The 14,575-nt window shown below is 47.6% G+C and overlaps 1 protein-coding gene across 5 annotated transcripts in view; it reads left to right on the top strand.

Annotated features, from left to right (window-relative positions):
• Positions 1 to 14,575, top strand: part of IL6R (interleukin 6 receptor) — a 76,254-nt gene that overhangs the window by 59,166 nt on the left and 2,513 nt on the right. For 4 of the 5 annotated variants that reach the window (XM_054460442.2, XM_054460478.2, XM_054460451.2 and 1 more), the window contains one exon: positions 752 to 1,972. The exons of the other annotated variant lie outside the window; for it this stretch is intronic. In XM_054460442.2, coding sequence (XP_054316417.1) covers positions 752 to 998 — 247 coding nt within the window. In that variant the 3' untranslated portion in view covers positions 999 to 1,972. Of the gene's footprint in view, positions 1 to 751; positions 1,973 to 14,575 lie in introns of those variants that run through there. 5 annotated transcript variants of the gene reach the window in all.

Genomic DNA, 14,575 nt, shown 5'->3' with positions numbered 1-14,575 from the left:
GGCCTCCCAATGTGTGGGGATTACAGGCATGAGCCACTGCGCCCCTCCTGTTTTTCTCTTTTTTAAGTAAATGGATTTGGGACTGATGATGTGTACCTAATGAACAGCCTCTGGAATGGGACAATTAAGGTACTGTTAAGTGACTTTTTGGTGCCTCACTTGTAAAACAAGTGGTTGCCTCACTTGTAAATTGGACCAATAATACACATCTATTTCCTTGGGAGTGTTTTGGAAACTCACCAACTCTTCAGAGTATGGTGAACTCCCTGGTGATAGAAACAGTCGGGTCGGGTTGGGTCGGGTGTGCCGGCTCATACCTGTAATCCCAGCATTTTGGGAGGCCGAGGCGGGCGGATCGCTTGAGCCCAGGAATTCAAGACCAGCCTGAGCAACATGGCAAAACCCTGTCTCTATGAGAAATACAAAAATCAGCCGGAGTAGTGGCACACACCTGTAGCCCCAGCTACTCAGCAGGCTGAGGTGGAAGAATCACCTGAGCCCAAGGAGGTTGAGGCTGCCATGAGCTGAGATCGCGCCACTGCACTCCAGCCTGGGTAACAGAGCAAGACCCTGTCTCAAAACAAACAAATGAACAAAAAACAAAAAGACAGCTGATAGTTATTGCTCCTTTGAGCTGAAACCTGGGAGCGCCAGGCCACCAGGGCAGCCAGCTATTGGTGTTTCCCACTGTGGGCTTGTCACAGGGGGAGCTAAACATCTGTGTGGTTTGTCTTTGTGTGTTTGTGTGAAGGTTCAAGAAGACGTGGAAGCTGCGGGCTCTGAAGGAAGGCAAGACAAGCATACACCCGCCGTACTCTTTGGGGCAGCTGGTCCCGGAGAGGCCTCGACCCACCCCAGTGCTTGTTCCTCTCATCTCCCCACCGGTGTCCCCCAGCAGCCTGGGGTCTGACAATACCTCGAGCCACAACCGACCAGATGCCAGGGACCCACGGAGCCCTTATGACATCAGCAATACAGACTACTTCTTCCCCAGATAGTTGGCTGGGTGGCACCAGCAGCCTGGACCCTGTGGATGACAGAACACAAACGGGGTCAGCAAAAGATGCTTCTCACTGCCATGCCAGCTTATCTCAGGGGTGTGCGGCCTTTGGCTTCACGGAAGAGCCTTGCGGAAGGTTCTACGCCAGGGGAAAATCAGCCTGCTCCAGCTGTTCAGCTGGTTGAGGTTTCAAACCTCCCTTTCCAAATGCCCAGCTTAAAGGGGTTAGAGTGAACTTGGGCCACTGTGAAGAGAACCGTATCAAGACTCTTTGGACACTCACACAGACACTCAAAAGCTGGGCAGGTTGGTGGGGGCCTCGGTGTGGAGAAGTGGCTGGCAGCCCACCCCCCAACACCTCTGCACAAGCTGCACCCTCAGGCAGGTGGGATGGATTTCCAGCCAAAGCCTCCTCCAGCCGCCATGCTCCTGGCCCACTGCATCGTTTCATCTTCCAGCTCAAACTCTTAAAACCCAAGTGCCTTCGCAAATTGTGTTTTTCTAGGCCTGGGGACGGCTTTTACTTAAACCGCCAAGGCTGGGGGAAGAAGCTCTCTCCTCCCTTTCTTCCCCACAGTTGAAAAACAGCTGAGGGTGAGTAGGTGAATAATACAGTATCTCAGGGCCTGGTCGTTTTCAACAGAATTATAATTAGTTCCTCATTAGCATTTTGCTAAATGTGAATGATGATCCTAGGCATTTGCTGAATACAGAGGCAACTGCATTGGCTTTGGGTTGCAGGACCTCAGGTGAGAAGGAGAGGAGAGGGGCACATAGTCTCTACCATCCCCTGTAGAGTGGGAGCTGAGCGGGGGATCACAGCCTCTGAAAACCAATGTTCTCTTTTCTCCACCTCCCACAAAGGCGAGCTAGCAGCAGGGAGGGCTTCTGCCATTGCTGAGATCAAAACTGTTTTACTGCAGCTTTGTTTGTTGTCAGCCGAACCTGGGTAACTAGGGAAGATAATATTAAGGAAGACAATGTGAAAAGAAAAATGAGCCTGGCAAGAATGCATTTAAACTTGGTTTTTAAAAAACTGCTGACTGTTTTCTCTTGAGAGGGTGGAATATCCAATATTCGCTGTGTCAGCATAGAAGTAACTTACTTAGGTGTTGGGGAAGCACCATAACTTTGTTTAGCCCAAAACCAAGTCAAGTGAAAAAGGAAGAAGAGAAAAAATATTTTCCTGCCAGGCATGGTGGCTCACGCACTTCAGGAGGTCGAGGCGGGAGGATCACTTGAGTCCAGGAGTTCGAGATCAGCCTGGGCAATGTGGTAAAACCCCATCTCTACAAAAAGTATAAAAATTAGCCAAGTGTGGTAGAGTGCACCTGAAGTCCCAGACACTTGGGGGGCTGAGGTGGGAGGATCTCTTGAGCCTGGGAGGTCAAGGCTGCAGTGAGCCGAGATTGCACCACTGCACTCCAGCCTGGGTGACAGAGCAAGTGAGACCCTGTCTCAAAAAAAAAAAAAGAAAAAGAAAAAATATTTTCCCTATTAGAGAAGAGATTGTGGTTTCATTCTGTATTTTGTTTTTGTCTCAAAAAGTGGAAAAATAGCCTCCCTCTTCTCTACTCTAGGGAAAAACCAGCGTGTGACTACTCCCCCAGGTGGTTATGGAGAGGGTGTCCGGTCCCTGTCCCAGTGCTGAGAAGGAAGCCTCCCACGACTACCCGGCAGGGTCCTAGAAATTCCCCACCCTGAAAGCCCTGAGCTTTCTGCTATCAAAGAGGAGGTTTTAAAAAAATCCCTTGCCTCGGTGCCTTCCTCTTTTTATTTAGTCAAGAATTGAAGCAGGACTAAATGTCGAGTTGTAACAACGTGATTAACCACTTCAGCTGACTTTTCTGTCCGAGCTTTGAAAATTCAGTGGTGTTAGTGGTTACCCAGTTAGCTCTCAAGTTATCAGGGTATTCCAGGGTGGGGATATGATTTAAATCAGCCGTGTAACCATGGACCCAAAATTTACCAGACCACAAAACTTTTCTAATACTCTACCCTCTTAGAAAAACCACCACCATCACCAGACAGGTGCGAGAGGATGAAAGTGACCATGTTTTGTTTACGGTTTTCCAGATTTAAGCTGTTACTGTCTTCAGTAAGCCGTGATTTTCATTGCTGGGCTTGTCTGTAGATTTTAGACCCTATTGCTGCTTGAGGCAACTCATCTTAGGTTGGCAAAAAGGCAGGATGGCCGGGCGCGGTGGCTCACGCCTGTAATCCTAGCACTTTGGGAGGCCGAGGTGGGAGGATTGCTTGAGCTCAGGAGTTTGAGACCAACCTGGGTAACATAGTGAGACACAATCTCTATTATAAACAATAACATTTAAGAAAAAAAAAGGCAGGCAGGCGGTTATGGTGGTTCCCTCCCATCCCGCCACATAAAGTTTCTGAGACTTGAGAACAGCAAAAATGCTGTTAAAGGGAAATATTAAGAATGAGAATCTGCAGCAAGGGTGATTCTGTGCCCACAATTCTTCAATTCTTTATACCATTTTACCCACATGTGGTGTTACCAAAGCCGGGCAGAACCATGCTAGCGGAAGATGTGAAATCCAAATAGCTCATTATTGCCAAGAGCTAGGCAGCTTTAATCTCCAAATTGTTATTGCTTTCATTTTTATTGTAATGGAATTGCTTTGTTTTGTTTTTTTGTTTTTGTATTGAAGAGGGTTATTTTCCCTTTATTTTTCATAAGCTAATGTAAATGAAGAAAAAATGTCTTCTCCGGGCTGTAGGCCTGGCTCAGTGTACACAGGTATACATCCTAAGCTCTCTCTGTTCTCTAATCTGTGGTGACTGAACATGTGTCTCAATCCATGGGGCATTTCTACCTGTGTTTCTGCAGCCCCCCCACTGCCTTGAGTCCCCAGCAGTGCTGTTATTTGCCTAACACCTGTAGCCATCTGCCACGCAGCCAGACATGAAACGCTGAGACAGAAACCATTTAGGTTAAATACAACAGCTTATCCTGCTGGGTGGGGAAAGTAAAAAATATGCTGGTTCAAGGCCTAAAGTAAAATGATCAATAATGTTTGTAGCATTAATGAAATATTTTCAAGAAATGTGTCCAGGGGTAGCGCTGGCTATGTTGACGAGGCCTTTGGTAACTCAGAGAGCTCTTGGCCCTGATGGGGACTTGCCCTTGCACTTTCTTTATCAGGCTCTGAGCTCACACTGAGCCTCTGGCATTTCCCTGCTGTCTTGGGAGAAAGGAAACTGGTTGCTGCAGCAGGTTGTGGAATCTGCTTCTGGAACCAGGCTGGAAGCCCACCTGGTAGTGAACAGGGCCCAGCGGGGCAGGCTGGGCATGTTGTGGTCTATGGGTTTGTTTCCTGGAGAATGTTCAGGAATGTCTTCCCGGCTGCTTTGGTGCTGAGCTCTATTATCTCACAGCACGGCCTGAAGGCTAACCCAGGTGGGGAGGATGCTGACACCAGCTCCAGGTGGAGTTGGTGGTCTTAATTTGAAGATGCAGGGGCAACCCGTGACCCTTTGAGGCAAGAGCCCTGCACCTGGCTGTCCCGTGCAGCCGTGGGCAGAGGCTGCACAGGGAGGGGCAGGCGGGCCAGTTCAGGGTCTGTGCCAGGCCCTCCTCGGTGCCCTGTGAAGGCCTCCTGTCCTCTGTGTGGCTGGGTGCCAGCACCAGGGAGTTTCTATGGCAACCTTAGTGATTATTAAGGAACATTGTCAGTTTTATGAACATATGCTCAAATGAAATTCTACTTTAGGAGGAAAGGATTGGAACAGCATGTCGCAAGGCTGTTAATTAACAGAGAGACCTTATTGGATGGAGATCACATCTGTTAAATAGAATACCTCAACTCTACGTTGTTTTCTTGGAGATAAATAATAGTTTCAAGTTTTTGTTTGTTTGTTTTACCTAATTACCTGAAAGCAAATACCAAAGGCTGATGTCTGTGTATGGGGCAAAGGGTCAGTACATTTTTCAGTGTTTTTTTTTCTTTTTACCAGCTATTTTGCATTTAAAGTGAACATTGTAAATGTTTGGAATAAATACTTTTAAAAAATACCCTTGAAATATAATTATTGCTTTGGGCACCTGGGTCATCTAAAAAAAAAGGCTTGCATGATTCATGAAGAGAAAGGAGTGAGGAAGGTTGGGTAATTAAGTAGAACCATTTTTGGGGGGTATCCCCTTAATGCAGGATTAAAGGACCGCTCAAAAGTAGGTAAGTTCAAGGAAGAAGCAGCAATTTCTCAGAAGGCTTTAATTATGAAAGTATTTCCCACACAAGTCCTGGGATTTCTGGAAGGGGTGTGTGGGATTTTGCCACGCTTACATCACATTACCAGGTGGTGGACAGGTGGGGAAGGAAAAGGAAGGGCCATTATTTGTCAGAAGACTGTTTATTGGACCTGGGAGGGGGTGTAGCACTATCACAAAGGCCACCCTGAACTCTTGATCATCAGATAGACTGAATCCATCCCCTACTGAAAAGGATCTTAGGTAGGAGAAACTTGGGACACAGCCATCCACATCTTCCAAACAGAGGAAAAGCCATCATGCGGACTCTTTGTGGGTGAGAGCTGCTGTGTAAACAGCTCAGGGATGGGGAGGAGAGAACCGCAGGGAAGCCTGGAAATTATGTAACTCCACTCAAAGCTGGAGTGAGAGGCGCCGCCTCTGGGCCCCCACCTGGGCAGTCAGAGGAAAGCCACAGGACAGGTGACGGCAGCCGCCATCTCCTTCAGGACACCATGCTCTCCTCTTTGAGGCTGGTCCTTGTCTTGCAGAAAGTGACACAGGGACCAGATGTCACCCAGGTGGCCAGGCTGCGTGGGCCGTGGAGGGGCACAGAAGTGGGCACTGGAGCCAGGATATGGAGGGAGCTGCCTCCCTTTCTTCATGGCATCGCTGTTAGGATGACATGGTTACGGTGCTCTTTGCAGAAGAACTTAGGAGAGCAGATGGTGATTTCTGTAGAGGATGGCAAGGAACATGCAGTTACCGGAACAGCCTCCTAAGAAAGCATTTTTCTTATTTACAGAGGCACAGGGCAACCAAACGTTTCTGCATATCTGTGAGAATTACAGGGCAGGAGCAGGAAACAGTGTTTGCCATCCTCCAGTAGCAGAGGTGTGCTGGCGAGGTGAAAGGCCTTTAAGGCCAGGTGCGGTGGCTGACTCCTGTAATCCTAGCACTTTGGGAAGCCGAGGTGGGTGGATCACTTGGGGTCAGGAGTTCGAGACCAGCCTGGCCAACATGGCGAAACCCCGTCTCTACTAAAAATACAAAAATTAGCTGGATGTGGTGGCGGGCACCTGTAATCCCAGCTATTCTGGAGGCTGAGGCAGGAGAATCGCTTGAACCTGGGAGACAGAGGTTGCAGTGAGATGAGATCGTGCCATTGCACTCCAGCCTGGGCAACAAAGCCAGACTCTGTCTCAAAAAAAAAAAAAAAAAAAAATTTTGCCTGGCATGGTAGTGGGCACCTGTGATTCCAGCTACTAGGGAGGCTGAGGCGGGAGGACTGCTTGAACCCAGGAGGCGGAGGTCTCAGTGAGCTGAGATCACACCACTGCACTCCAGCCTGGGTGACAGAGTGAGTGAGACTCCATCTCAAAAAAAAAAACAAAAAAAAAACAAAAAAAAGAAAGGTTCAAATGCAGCACTGCTGTGTACAAGGGCTGGGGCGAGAGCTCAGAGCAACTCCTTAGGCAGAGTGGTGAGCCTGCGGGCCACAGGGTGAGGGGCCCGTTGCACCATCTTTCAAACACTACCCAATCTCTAATGTCTTTATGGAAGTTCCCATCTTCTGCAGGTGTATGTCACTTAAAAAACAAAACAGGCCAGACGCAGTGGCTCATTCCTGTAATCCTAGCACTTTGAGATGCTGAGGAGGGAGGATTGCTCGAGGCCATAAGTTCAAGACCAGCCTGCTGCACATAGCATGACCCTATCTCTAAATAAGAAAAAATAAAAATGAGAAAAGAGGAAGAAGTACATTTCCTTATATCTACAAAAAAGAAAAAAAAGTAGCCAGGTGTGGTGGCACCTGTCTGTAGTCCCAGCTACTCAAGAGGCTGAGGCGGGAGGATTGCTTGAGCCCAGAGTTCAAGGTTATAGTGAGCCATAATTGTGCTACTGCACTCCACTCTGGGTGACAGCAAGACCTTGTCTCCAAAAAGAAAGAAACAAGCAAACAAAACAACACCAGTTCAGCCATGTCCTACTTCATACCCAGTTTTTGATGACAATCCACAACCTGAATAAAGTTTTTCAGTACTCTGTGTGTGTGTGTGTGTGTGTGTGTGTGTGTAAGCATTCACACTATAGGTGTATGCATTATTCAATTAAGGGTGTTCTTTCTTCTAACTTCAAATTGCTTAATAAAGCTGCCCAATGTCCTGAAAAAAAATAGCTCACTGCATCATGGGAAGCTGCATTTTGATATGTCAGTATGATTTTTTAAAGAATGAAATGTATCAGGAAGCCAGGTACAGTGGCTCACGCCTGTAATCCCGGCACTTTGGGAGGCCAAGGCGGGTGGATCACTTGAGGTCAGGAGTTCAAGACCAGCCTGGCCAACATGGTGAAACCCCATCTGTATTCAAAATATAAAAATTAGCTGGGCATGGTGGCGGGCGCCTGTAGTCCCAGCTACTCAGGAGGCTGAGGCATGAGAATCGCTTGAACCTGGGAGGTAGAGGTTGCAGTGAGCACTCTGTCTCAAAAAAAAAAATATATCAGAAGGGCAACTTTATTCTATTTTGGTTTTTAAATTTGTGTGCTGCTCTATAAGAGTTTTTGAATGATGGAGACAGGTATGGTGTGGTAGAGTCTGTTACCAAAGATAGATGAAGAGAGAAGTAAAAAGCAGAGGAAGCCAGCACCCGCATGCACCACTCACGCAGGCAGCGCGTTTTCCTGCAGAACATAAATGCACCTCGGCGTGCGATGTGGCCAGCTTGTTAGAACCCCATTCCTGGCTTCACCCTCAGGGATTCCAGTTCAATAGTTCTGAGTTGGGCCCCCAGAAAGCTATATAAGCTGCCCAGATGGTTCTGATGAAGGTGGTGATCCATCCTGAGAGTGCCTGGACCATGAGTTCCACAATGAGGTGGATGCTGGGGGTTCCTCATACTTCCGGACCTGGTGGGCTTCAGTGGATCCCTTCTGTGGGTGGGCCTGTGCATCAGAAGGAGGCCAGGTGGCAACCTTCGACCCGGGCAATCACAGTAGCATGAGTGTAAGTTCCACAGGTGATGCTGCTGTACAGCCAGCTTTGAAGATCTCTGTGCTGGGGACCGCAGGGCTAGAGGTAAGATTCACAGCAACATGTTTCAGTGGGTATTAACTAGGAAACAAAAATCTATGGCAGAAAAGCAGTACACCACTGGCCTTACTGGTTACCTAGAAGTTCACAGGCCCTTTGTGGTAGAGATATCTACTAAAATTACCTAATAATAATGGCTGGGCGCAGTGGCTCACACCTGTAATTCCAGCATTTTGGGAGGCCAAGGCAGGGGGATGGCTTGAGGCCAGGAGTTCAAGACGAGCCTGGGCAACACAGTGAGACCCATCTCTACAAAATATTTTTTTTTTTTTTGAGATTGAGTTTTGCTGTTGTTGCCAAGGCTGGAGTGCAATGGCACAATCTTGGCTCACTGCAACCTCTGCCTCCCGGGTTCAAGCGATTCTCCTGCCTCAGCCTCCCGAGTAGCTGGGATTACAGGCATGTGCCACCATGCTCGGCTAATTTTTTGTATTTTTAGTAGAGACGGTGTTTCCCCATGTTGGTCAGGCTGGTCTCAAACTCCCGAGCTTAGGTGATCCGCCCGTCTCAGCCTCCCAAAGTGCTGGGATTACAGGTGTGAGCCACTGCGCCCGGCTCTACAAAATAATTTTTAAAAAACCAGTTAACCGAGCATGGTGGTGCATGCCTGTAGTCCCAGCTACTTGGGAGGCTGAAGCAGGAGAATCCCTCTAGCCCAGGAGTTGGAGGCTGCAGTGAGCCGTGATAGTACCACTGTACTCCAGCCTGGGCAACAGGTTGAGACACTGTGTGTCGGGGGGGCAGGGGTGGAAGGGGAAGAAAGAAAAAAAATAATGGCAGCTGGGCACTGTGGCTCATGCTTGTAATCCCAGCACTTTGGGAGGCTGAAGTGGTTGGATTGATTGAGCCCAGGAGTTTGAGACCAGCCTGGCCAACATGGCAAAACCCTGTCTCTACTAAAAATACAAAAAGCTAGCTGGGCATGCTGGCACGTGCCTGTAGTCGTAGCTCCTCGGAAGGCTGAGGTGGGAGGATCACCTGAGCCTGAGAGTGTGAGGCTGCAGTGGGCTGTGATCACACCACTGCCCTCCAGCCTGGGTGACGAGTGAGACCCTGCCTCAAAAAATAAAAAAATAAAAAAGTAAATAATGGCTACCATTTACTGCCTCTCCACCATGTGCTTTATAAACAGGATATTCTTCCTTAATGTGGCTGCAATGTAAGTATTCTCACCTGTTTACAGATGAGGCAACTGAGGCTTATATTGAAGATGGTGGTCCAAGATGCCCACGCTAGTTAAGAGGCTGAACTAGACTCCAAACCTGGGCCTGCTGGACTGGAAGGCTGGTGCTCTTTGCTTTTGCCATAGGGCTCCGGCCCCCTGCCACTGGTGACCACCTCATGGGCTTCTCTTACCAAGCCCTTTCTCAGGCCAGGTGCCCTCACCCTGTGTGGGGTGTGGTCTGACCCACTCACCCCGGGAGGAGATGGACCTGGTATCCTCATGTGGTTTGTCACATTTATCAGTGTGAGCTGGGGCTGGAGGCTGACCCATGGGAGTCTGAGCGCACATACAAAGGCATGGCTTGGGGGCTCCCATAGGTGACCCTAAGGCAGCGGCAGCCAGAGATGGGTCTCAAAGGAGAGGGGCAAAACTAGTTCCTGACATAGTTAACTCTCTCTGATCAGGGACCAAATCAAGCCACTTCCGCTCCATCTATACCTAGCCACACCTCTGCACTGCGTGAATGGTTTGGTTTTCTCCTGTTGGTTCCTTGGTATAAACTTTGATGAACTTCCTGAAAATCCTCAAATTGTGCTTTATTTATTTATTATTTTTTAGACAGAGTCTCGCTCTGTTGCCCAGGCTGGAGTGCAGTGGTGCGATCTTGGCTCACCGCAACTGCCTCCCAGGTTCAAGCGATTCTCATGCCTCAGCCTCCTGAGTAGCTGGGATTACAGGCACACACCACCATGCCTGGATAATTTTTGTATTGTTAGTAGAGATGGGGTTTTGCTATGTTGGCCAGGCTGGTCTTGAACTCCTGACCTCAAGTGATCTGCCCACCTCGGCCTCCCAAAGTGCTATTACAGGCATGAGCCACCATGCCCAGCCAAATTATGCTTTATTGATGGTATGGAAGCCTTATTACATCCACTCCCTCTGAAAGGATGAATGGTCACCACTCTGTGAGTGGAGCTGCTTTCTGGGTGCAAGAATTCATTCAAGGAATGTTTACTAGGCCACTGTGCTGGGTGTGGGGTACAAGAGGAACTGATGTCCTCCTCCAGGAGTTGGCAGTATGCCTGATCAGCCACACAATTAACAAGCAAATGCTATGTCTGGGAGCAAATGACTAATCTGGTCTAGGGAGTGAGGGAGCAGAGTAGGAGGGTCTGGGGAGGGGGAGGCCTGCCCGGGGGTACAGGGGAGGGCTCAGGGCAGGCGCCAGGTGGGAGGGAGGCTGCCTTGGATGTCTACTATGTTGAGCACCTCTGCAATGTTCTTTTTCCTTTTTCTTTTTTTGACAGAGTTTCACTCTTTTTGCCCAGGCTGGAGTGCAATGGCGCGATCTTGGCTCACCGCAACCTCCACCTCCCAGGTTCAAGCAATTCTGCCTCAGCCTCCCGAGTAGCTGGGATTACAGGCGTGTGCCACCATGCCTGGCTAATTTTTTATTTTTTAGTAGAGACGGGGTTTCTCCATGTTGGCCAGGCTGGTCCTGAACTCCCGACCTCAGGTGATCCACCCGCCTCCGCCTCCCAAAGTGCTGGGATTACAGGCGTGAGCCACCGTGCCCGGCCAAACCTCTGCAGTGTTCTAAGTGCATTTAGGAAGTCACTGAAGACCAGATTCGCTCTTTCTTCTTGTGTACATATTTTTTTAAATGAGCATTGTTTTTAGAATTAAAGATAGCTTTATTAAACAATTATAACCCCTCTATTTTGGAATAGTTCAATCATATTATACTGCCTACGAAAAATTGTTTATTAAAATGTACAAGAAGTAGGTGGGGATCACAGACAAAACAAAATTGGCTGTAAGACAATAATTGTTGATGCTGGGTGATGGGACAGGATGGTTCATTGTATTCGTTTCTTTTTTTGAGACAGAGTCTCACTCTGTTGCCCAGGCTGGAGTGTAGTGGCACAATCTCAGTTAACTGCAACCTCCACCTCCCGGTTGGAGGTGGATCACTCCTGACCTCAAGTGATCTGCCTGCCTTGGCCTCTGAAAGTGCTGGGATTACAGGCGTGAGCCACTGTGCCCGGCCCATTGTATTAGTTTCTAAAAAAGCTTGAGATTCTCCATTTTAAAACGTGCAAGGGTTTTAGAAAGAATGTTTCACTTGCAAGCACACCATCTGAAGCAGTCCAGGACGGCGCAGTGGCTCATACCTATAATCCCTGTACTTTGGAAGGCTGAGTCAGGATGATTGCTTCAGCCCAGGAGTTCGAGATCAGCCTAAGCAATATAGTGAGACCTTGTTGCTACAAAAATTCAAAAAATCAGCCAGGTATGGTGGCGCACACCTGTGGTCCCAGACACTTGGGAAGTTGAGGTGTGAGAATTGCTTGAGCCCAGGAGGTCAACGTTGTGGTGAGCCATGATAACACCATTGCACTCCTGCCTGGGAAACAGAGAAGACCCTGTCTCAAAAATAAAGTAAAATAAGGCCGAGCACGGTGGTTCATGCCTGTAATCCCAGCACTTTGGGAGGTCGAGGCAGGCAGATCACAAGGTCAGGAGTTTGAGATCAGCCTGGCCAACATAGCGAAACCCCGTCTCTACTAAAAATACAAAAATTAGCCAGGTGTGGTGGTGGGCACCTATAATCCCAGCTACTCAGGAGGCTGAGGCTTGGACCCGGGAAGCAGAGGTTGCAGTGAGCCAAGATTGCATCACTGTACTCCAGCCTAGGCGACGGAGTAAGACTCTGTCTCAAAAAAAAAGTAAAGCAATCCAAAATAATCCACACCATCTCAGGGAAAAAAAAAAAAAAGTAAAATAAAGCAATCTGAAATAATCCATACCTTTTTTATCTTTTAAGTAAAATATGTTTCTTGACAACAACATGCTGGTTGATAGTTTGATCAACAAATTGGCTTTTATGTGCTCATCAAGTAATAATTTATCTTTCCCTCAATCCAAGTTAGTAAACCTGTTTATTTATGCACATAAATTAGAAGGCAATCATTTAAAAATGTCATGTAGGAAGTATTTTAAATTTGAATCAAAATATTACAGTGATTCATGCTACATGATTCACAAAGGGGAAGTAATTCTGGTGCTACCTGTGGATTCTGGAAATGATAACCTCATGCCTCACACTGAATCTCCTCAAGGTATGTTTATCAGAACTTAAATGACCTTCAGGACTTCACACTACCCAGTTCTACAGGCAGAGCCTCTCCCAAGCAGAGGAAAGGCTGCCTAGGCCCATGGACACAACTTGCCAGACCCAGCAGAGGATTGTCCTGGAGGTGGAGGTGGATACTGAAAACCCAATTCCTATTTCCCTTGCTCTGAGTCCATGTGCCCCTCTATGGGTAGAGAGCACATTGATCACACAGGTGACCTGAATGTCCAGTCGCTAGATGCATTTCCATTGTAAGATGATAGACTGGCATTTTTGTGTGTGTGGCAAGAAATGCATTAACATAAAATTTACCATCTTAACCACCTATTTTAATTTTTTTTATAAGAGATGGGGTTTCACCACGTTGCCCGGGCTGGTCTCGAACTCCTTTGCTCAAGTGATCCGCCTACTTTGGCCTCCCAAAGCCCTGGGATTACAGGCATGAGCCACTACGCTTGGCCTATGTTAACCATTTCTAAGTGTGCAGTTCAGCAGTGTTAACTACATTCATATTGTTGTGCAACCAATCTCCAGGACTTTTCATTATCTCATGCAGAAACTCTGGGCTGGGCATGGTGGGTCATGCCTATAATCTCAGCACTTTGGGAGGCCAAGGCTGGTGGATCACATGAGGTCAGGAGTTTGAGACCAGCCTGGCCAACATGGTGAAACCCCATTTCTAACAATACAAAAATTAGCTGGGCGTTGTGGCACATGCCTGTAGCCCCAGCTACTTGGGAGGCTGAGGCAGGAGAATTGCTTGAACCTGGGAGGTGGAGGTTGCAGTGAGTTGAGATTGCACCACTGCACTCCAGCCTGGGCGACAGAGCAAGACATTGTCTCAAAAAAAAAAAAAAAAAAAAAAGAAAAGAGAAGAAAAGAAACTCTGCACTCATTAAACAACAACTCCCCATTTCCTCTTTCCCCAGCCCCTGGCAACTACCATTCTACTTTCTATGAATTTGACTACTCTGGGAACCTCATATAAGTGGAATCATACAGTATTTGTCTTTTTGTGACTGACGGGTTTCACTCAGCATAATGGTCTGTGTCAGGATTCCCTTCCTTGTTGAGGCTGAATGATACTCCCCTGTATTGCCAGCGTCAGTTATGGGAGTAGCAAGATAATGAAGCACACCCTGCCCAGTGGCTTCCAGAAGTTCCTGGTCTACAAGGTCAAGGAGCTGGAAGTGAAGTGCTGCTAATGTGCAACAAATTATACTGAGCTGAGATTGCTCACAATGTTTCCTCCAGAACCACAAGGTCATTGTGGAGCCAGCAGCCCTGTGGGCCATCAGTCACCACTCCCAAGGCCAGGCTGTGCAGCGAAGAAAATGAACAGACAACTCAGTCTATGTTTTGTTTTTAAATGAAATCATAAAAAGTGCAAAAAAAAAAAAAAAAAAAATAAATAAAAAGCCACTCTAGAGTGAGACCTGGGCTGCAATCTGGGCTCTACCACTTACTATGACTGACCCAAGACAAGTTATTTCATCATTCTAAGCGCCCGTGTCTTTATCTGAAAAACGAGGTTCCCACCTGGCTGAGTTGTGGCAGATTAAAATGAGACGCTGTATGAGGACAAGCATTTGTTCAGCAGCACACCTGGTGCAGAGAAAGAGTCTATTCTCACTACTTACATCTTGGCCTTTCACAGGGTCAGAATCTAACATTCAACACCCAGGCCCTGGGTGCTTGTAAACATGTGTTCAATCTGAATTCTGAAAACCATTACTCTAATTGCTCGGGTGGTGGGTGGCGGGAGCATTTCTTAACGCAAACTTCCTCTTCTCTTAAACCAGATGGGGAAAAACAATAGGCACTTGTTCCACCTGGTGGCAACTTACATAAATGTTTAATGGAAGTTAAAAACTTGAGATCATGTTAAACAGGAATTTTCAAGAGGAAAACTTTTTGATAGCAGACTCAACAGTATGCCCTTCTAGGACCTCATGTGAATTTATTTGTGCATT

This window comes from Pongo pygmaeus, chromosome 1, assembly GCF_028885625.2.
Source record: "Pongo pygmaeus isolate AG05252 chromosome 1, NHGRI_mPonPyg2-v2.0_pri, whole genome shotgun sequence".
NCBI lineage: Eukaryota > Metazoa > Chordata > Mammalia > Primates > Hominidae > Pongo > Pongo pygmaeus.
The sequence above is the reverse complement of the archived record's forward strand: the minus strand, read 5'-3'. Positions and strand labels throughout refer to the sequence as shown.